At 33.6% G+C, this 7,625-nt stretch overlaps 1 protein-coding gene across 1 annotated transcript; it reads right to left on the reverse strand.

Annotated features, from left to right (window-relative positions):
• Positions 1-4,457: 4,457 nt before the first annotated feature.
• Positions 4,458-5,705, reverse strand: fam107b (family with sequence similarity 107 member B). The gene is made up of 2 exons (XM_073850671.1): positions 5,521-5,705; positions 4,458-5,439 (listed from the first exon to the last, which is right to left on the reverse strand). Exons 1-2 carry the CDS (start codon positions 5,635-5,637, stop codon positions 5,320-5,322), a joined length of 237 nt encoding a protein of 78 aa, XP_073706772.1. The 5' UTR covers positions 5,638-5,705; the 3' UTR covers positions 4,458-5,319.
• Positions 5,706-7,625: the final 1,920 nt, after the last annotated feature.

Genomic DNA, 7,625 nt, shown 5'->3' on the forward strand with positions numbered 1-7,625 from the left:
CCCGAATTTCGCCGGTGTGAAACAACTTTCGGTTTCTTTTGTAAATAAAAACTTGATTTCAAATTCCCATTCGTGTATTTTTATTTATTTATATGTTTTGTTATTTATTTATTTGTTTTGTTTTTGTCAAATTGGTTTTGTTGCATTAATGAGTTAAGCATAAATAACGTCTTTGGACAAAATAGAAATAGAAGTGGGTAGAGTGGAAGTCGGCATGAAACCTGAAATAACTGAAACTGAAATAAGCGAGGAGTTTAGAGGCCCGACAGTTGTCAATAGTTGGTCAGAAACAATTAGACTAAACAATATAGTTTTATTTCATAATATTTTAATTAGATGTATAGTCTCTGTATTGTTATTTATAATATTATTAATCAAATATTGTCTAGACTCCGGCTACCGCCTCACCAGAGGTAACGTTGTCACATGGTTACATGTTACTTTTTTCATCGGTTTTAAAAGTAGACCAATCATAGTCACTTGTGTAGATGGGGATATGGTGTTTCATAAAATAGTTTTAAAGACGGTCCTCGGTCACATTTGTATTTGTATGACGGAGGCCGCTTGTGAAATTTATGACAAATAAACGATTATAATGTTAGTATGCTTATTCAGTAAGACCAAAAACACCCTTGAATGCGGCTTAATTGAGGATTCAGTTGTCTGAGCCGCCCGCCAAGCGCAGTTTAGGCATATTTGGAGACAGGTCCACAACATACTGCCTGATAAACTGCCTGAGAAGAACAACTAACGTTAATCCTATCCTGCACTTTCACCAGCAACATAAGATGTTACCTTATGCTCTTCTTGACAAAAATACTTACCTGCTACCTGAAACCCCAGCAAGTGGATATTAGTCTCTCAAAGTAAGACTTTGTGTGTGTGTGTGTGTGTGTGTGTGTGTGTGTGTGTGTGTACCTGGTATTCATCACGTTATGGGGACCAAATGTCCCCACAAGGATAGGAATACCAGTAAATTTTGACCTTGTGGGGACATTTCTCAGGTCCCCATGAGGAAACAGGCTTATAAATCATGCACAATGAGTTTTTTTGAGGAAGTAAAAGTTTGCACAATCTCCTGTGAGGGCTAGGTTTAGGTGTAGGGTAGGTGTAGGGCCATAGAAAGTACGGTTTGTACAGTATAAAAACCATTACGCCTATGGAATGTCCCCATAAAACATGTAAACCAGTGTGTGTGTGTGTGTGTGTGTGTGTGTGTGTGTGTGTGTGTGTGTGTGTATAGATATAGATATAGATATATAGATTTTTTTTTTTTTTTTTACATATTATTATTATATTTACATATAATATTTTTGTTTGTACATGTGTGTATTTTTATTATTATTTTTTTATTTTTAATTATTATATAGTAAATGGTATGGTATTATTTTGAGGTTTACTGTATTTAATTATCCAGACCTACACTACCAGTCAAAGTTTTTGAACAGTAAAAAATTTTTGAATGATATTTTTAAGAAGTCTCTTCTACTCATCAAGCCTGCATTTATTTGATCCAAAATACAACAAAAACAGTCAAGTTATAAATATTTTTATTATTTAAAAATAAATGTTTTCTATTTGAATATTATTTAAAATGTAATTTTTTCCATTGATTTTAAATCTGAATTTTTAGCAGCATTACATGATCCTTCAGAAACCATTCGAATATTCTGATCTGCTCAAAAAACATTTATTATCATTTTAATGTTGAAAATAGCTGAGTAGAACTTTTTAGGTTTCTTTGAATATAAAGTTAAGAACAGCATTTGTCTGAAATGGAAATATTTTTTAACATTATGTCTTTATCATAACTTATGATTAAAAAATTAATAAAATTATACTGACTCCAAGCTTTTGAATGGTATAGTGTATGATGTTACAAAAGCATTTCATTTCAGATAAATGCTTTGGATCATTTTATTCATCAAAGAATCTTAAAAGAAATGTACTCAACTGTTTTAAATATTGATAATTATAATAATAATAATAATAAATGTTTCTTGAACTCTGAACATGAACTCTAAAGGATCCTGTGGCACTGAAGACTGGAGTAATGAGGCTGAAAATATAGATTTAAATACAGCAATAAATTAAAATATATTCCAATTGAAATCAGTTATTTTAAATAGTAAAAATATTTCTAAATTTTACCGTTTTCGCTGTACTTTTGAACAAATAAATGCAGGCTTGGTGAGCAGAAGAGACTAATTAAAAAAAAAAAAAAACATTAACTCTTTTGACTGGTAGTGTATATACATTTTATGATTTGTAGGAAAGTACTATTTCATTCTTTCCATTTCAAAATCTAACTTTTAATTTAACACGTTACTTGCTTTTTTTATTTACTGTTTACTGTTTAATTACTAGCAATTTCAGTTTCACATTAAATCTAACACCAGAGCTACTACTACCAGCAAATTAGTTGTTTACTGAGGCAAAAGTCCTAGTTAGTTAAAAGTGAGAATTAGTCCCCAAACTAAAGTGTCAGACTGCTGGAAAGTCCCACTGCCCTAAATGGTGATTTATTTAGAAAAACCTTCAGAAAACAGTAGACTAATATCAGATCATATTAATTCAGCTATGATAAGTACATCTAAAGGCTTTCATTCAGCATCCGTGACACAGTTCACTCAGACCTACTTCTGCTGCCAGCTGTTTAACACACAGCACAGCTACATAAGAACAACTGGAATTAAGATTTGCTCTGTTTTTATTTTTGTAGCTTAATTTGCTTTGGATACCATTTTATGAGTAACTAAGGCGTCAGTCTCCAAACACTGCATCTCTCCGATCGTCAGGTACAAAATGAAGCAAAACATCACGCTTTTGAAGTCTCAAGCAGTTAACTGTAACTTGTTTAGACTCCTGTTTATCCCCTTTTATGGACATACTCATTTTATGACGTGGGAGGTACAGACCAGATGACTCACCACACCTACTTCTCTTCTTAAAAGTTGCAGGATTTCAAGGCTGTTGTTCCATTCACTCATCAGATATTCATCTACATTAAAATCACACTTGCTCACGAACAGATCCTCTGCGATGAATAGGTGCCATCAGAATGGGAGTTAAAACATGAATTAATTTCTTTTGAAGCAAAAAACGGTTTATCTTGTGTGAATCAGGAGAGAAATATGCACTGATTAAGCATAGTGTTAAACAGTTCTAAACAAATATATAGGTGGATTTTAACTGGAGGAAGCATTATTATGAATTATGGACTTATGAACTTATTTTGATCAAAATTCTACCAAAAGCAATGGTTTTTTTCATGCCCTATCAAGTTTGAGATTTGAGGCTTTTTTGGTTTTTCATATAAAGTTTTTTTTTTCACCATAATGAAAAAACACAAAACAACTTATCACCCTTTTCTGGGACACTCGAAATTTAGCTCAGGAGCATTCATATTGCTTCTAGATGTTGCTACACTTCGAGTGGAGTTAAACTGTGGCAAATTCATTTGAATTAGTATGATTTAGAAAGGCACACACCTCTCAGAAAAGGTCTAACAGCTGAAAATGCATATCAGAGCAAAAACCAAGTCCTGAGGTCAAGATAACTGCCTGTAGAGCTCAGTGACAGACTTGCATTAAGGCAATGATCTAGGGAAGAGTGCAGAAAAAAATCTGCTGCATTGAAGGTTCACAGAAGCATGTAGCCTCTATTATCCATAATGGAAGACGATTGGAACAACTAGGACTCTAGGAAATGTCTGCCAGCCCCAATCCAAGCTGACAGAGCTTGAGAGGTGAAAAGGTGAGGCAAAGAATGGCAGATAATTGCCAAATGCAGATGTGCAAAGCTTGTCACATCATACCCAAAAAGACTTGAGGCTGTAAAGGTGCTTCAACTATGTACTGAGTTAAGGGTATGAATACTTATGCAATGTACTTATTTCAGTGTTTTATTTGTAATAAATTTGTAAAATTTGCAAATCTGGTTTTTGCTTTGTCATTATTATGGTGTATGGACTGTAAATTGATGTGGGGTGTGGGGAAAAACTAATTTAAAGCAGTTTAACAATGCTGCAACAAAACAAAATGTGAAAAAAATGAAGGGGTATGAATACTTTTGCAAGGCACTGTAAATAATGCCTCATTTGCATACTTAAACCTAACATTTTAGAAAACTTGTAATACAAAAAATGTTTGTCTCATCTTAAAACACTTTAATGCTGGATTAGTTTTGTACAAACACACAGCTTTTCACTTTATAAGATGTTAATTGATGGACTGGAGTCATGTTGTGGATTATTGTGATGTTTTTAACAGCTATTCAAACTCTCATTCTGATGGCACCCATTCACTGTAGAGGATCCACTGGTGAGCAAGTGATGAACTCACAACAACAACTCATCTACATCCTGTGTGGCCTGATGGGGAGTAAATTATAACCCGTTATTTATTTATGGGTGAACTATTCCTTTAAAAGTGTTCATACAGACATCAAACCAAGAATTCAGCATGATAAAATAATATTTATTAAAAGAAGGTTTTAAGGGAACACAAGGAGTGGTTATTTATTGGCTCAAATCTACACAAAACCACGTGTCTTTCCTCATTAACAAATATTTCATGTTCTCCTTCGACTCTTCTGCTGAACAACTACCATTCAAGTGAAAGAAAACAGATGCACTTGCGTTTAATATCACATTGAACTAAAGTGTATTAACTTATTAGTAATGTATTCATTAAAAAAGTTATAACAAAAATATTCGCAAAGAAAACTCACAGAACTAGAACTAGTATTGCTTATGAAATTGAGCAGAGGAAGCGCACAAACAGTACAATTCATAAAAAGCAAGCTTTTTGCATTGTTGGAACTTAATAGTTTCCTTTAAACATCAACCAAGAGGAAAATATCTCAAAAAGCCCTTTCGAACAAAAGCTTAGACTGCACATAAATAAAAGAGGATTGTTTTGGCTTAAAAGAGTCCATCCAGTGACCCATTTCGGGTTTTTAAAGTAAAATAGTAAAATAATATGTGCCCCCTCCATAAAAAAACAAAAAACAAAAAAAAAACACCCATGTGGTCTCTGTTTGTTCCGCCATGCATGTTCATTGAAGCTGCTCAACCAGTGGCAAAAAGGCTGTGCCCATGTGCAAGAGTTTGTGTATGTGTGTCGTTTATTCTTCAATCCTCTTTAATCAGTGATGGTTGTTCAGGAAAAGAGGACACTGCGTGAATACTGGTTGTGTCTGCGAGCAGGCAACAGGAACCGTTCATCTACAGTCACTTGTTTCACAGGGACACATGGGGGAGGAACACAAGGAAATCCCCACAAACCACAGTCAACAAATGTGCCATGGAAACCGTTTTTAGGTGGCACGCTCCTGTCCGTCGACTTCCTGTTTGGTTCTTCTCAGATTGCTTTTCATTTTGACAAACTCTGGGGTGTTTTCTTGCTCCTCCTCGTCTTTGTGTTGGTCTAGCTCCAGCTAAACAAGAAGATAATTTTAGTCAATCATTTCTGGATATGTCTATTAAACATCTATGTCTTTGCATATGAGGAAACATACCTGTTCGAGGGTTTCTCGTCTCTTCATGAGCTCGATCTCAAGGTCTGTTCTTTTCTTGTGTGCCTCCTGCTCTTCTTTCTGAGCTTTTAGCACCTGGTCTCTCTTTCTCTTCTCCATCACTTTCTGAAGTTCTGGTTTATTCTGCGGCGCAAGACCCCTGTGATAAGAAAAATAATGAGATGATGAGACGCGTGACAATGAGTAAACAGAATTTTACAATTTATGAAAACAGTGTGGTTATTGGCCAGAAAAAAATAAATGAGGCAACGGAAAAGGATTTATGAATGGCAGTGAAGTGACACAACTGACGCTTGTAGGTCACATGACAATAACAACATGGAAGACGTACTTACACTTTCAGTCAATTTTTGAACAGTAACATTTTTTCATGTTTTATTTAAAGAAGTCTCTTCTGCTCATAAAGCCTGCATTTATTTGATCCAAAGTACAGCAAAAACAGTTACATTTTGAAATATTTTTACTATTTAAAATTACTGTTTTCTGTTTGTTTCAGCTTTTATCTGAAAAGAAATGCATCTTTTAAGAAAGAAATGATAGAAATGAATACTTTTATTTAGAGAGGATGCTTTAAATTGACCAAAAGTGATGATAAAGACATTTATAATATTACAAAAGATTACCATTTCAGATAAATGCTGTTCTTCTGAACTTTCTATTCATCAAAGAAACTTTGATGAAAAAAAAAAAAAAAAAAAGTAACTTTTTAACTTTTTTTTTTTTTTGAGCAGCAAATCAGAATGTTAGAATGATTTCTGAAAGATCATGTGACTGGAGTAATGATGCTAAAACTGCAGCTTTGAAATCACAAGAATAAATTACATTTTAAAATATACCCAAATAGAAAACAGTTATTTTAAATGTTTTTGCTGTACTTTGGATCAAATAAATGCAGGTAAAAAAAAACAAAAAAAACATTAAAAATCGTACTGTCCAAAAACTTTGACTAGTAGTGTATGTCCAAATTTCATTCTTACTACCCCATAATTATTACATCCACTTATTTCTTTAATGCTGAAGTAAGCTTATGGGTGAGACTTGGGTGAGTTCATTAGCCGATAAAGGGGATTCATGAGAAGAATAACATAAGGTGCACTACAAACCAATTTGTTCATAATTAAGAGAATACATTCAAATAACATGGTAAGACACACCAGTTCACAAAATTCAAAACTCAAATGTAGTATCTATATAGACAGTGTATGCAATTTGGGATACACCATTAAAGATATAGCTCTGATATCTTCTTTTAAAGCAAGTCTATGAGACTTTTTGTTCATTTTATTATCAGTCACCAGAAAAAAAATGGTAAGTCTGATTGCTTAGAGAAGTGTCAGCACTTTTCATCAAGTAGTTGCATAATTTAAGCACGAATTGAGTAAAAATTCGGATTAGAGGTTAGTTTAAAACCATAACCGCTTCCATTTCATGATTCCATGATCAGAGGTTTGATTTAATGAGAGAGCAAAAAATGAGATGACTGATGACGCTAGCACAGTTTAGGCATAATAATCCATAGAGTTACACAATGTGACTGAACATGTCCCTGTGAAAATCCTGATTGCCCCACATACTGTCTGTAATCCAGTATGGATGGATTCCTGGATGGGTTTTAGAGATTGGAATTGGTTCATAATGACCAAAGGCTGCTGTACATTTAAAGCGTATGGAGATTAACTATTTTAATTACACTACTGCGCTGTGACGTCTTTGTTGCATAATTCTTGATCCCATGTTTCTACAAATTAACAAGTCTGAAGTTGTTTATGAAACACTTCAAGTTAGCTCATATGTAACAGAATTATAAGAAAAACATATTTGGAATAGAATCAACAGATGGGTTAGGGTTAACTTTCTAACTCTAACCCTTTTACCAAAATGATGTTATTTTTTATTTAGTTCTGACCTGAATGAGATATTTCACATAAAAGATGTTTGCATATAGTCCACAAGAGAGAATAATAGTTGAATTTATAAAAATGACTGTGTTCGAAAGTTTACATACACTTGATTTTTAATACTGTGTACAATAAAAGTCACTCAGTTGAAAAGATTGATCTCAAAATCACAGGTCATTGTTGGGAAGG

The sequence above is a fragment of the Garra rufa genome, chromosome 11, assembly GCF_049309525.1.
Source record: "Garra rufa chromosome 11, GarRuf1.0, whole genome shotgun sequence".
NCBI lineage: Eukaryota > Metazoa > Chordata > Actinopteri > Cypriniformes > Cyprinidae > Garra > Garra rufa.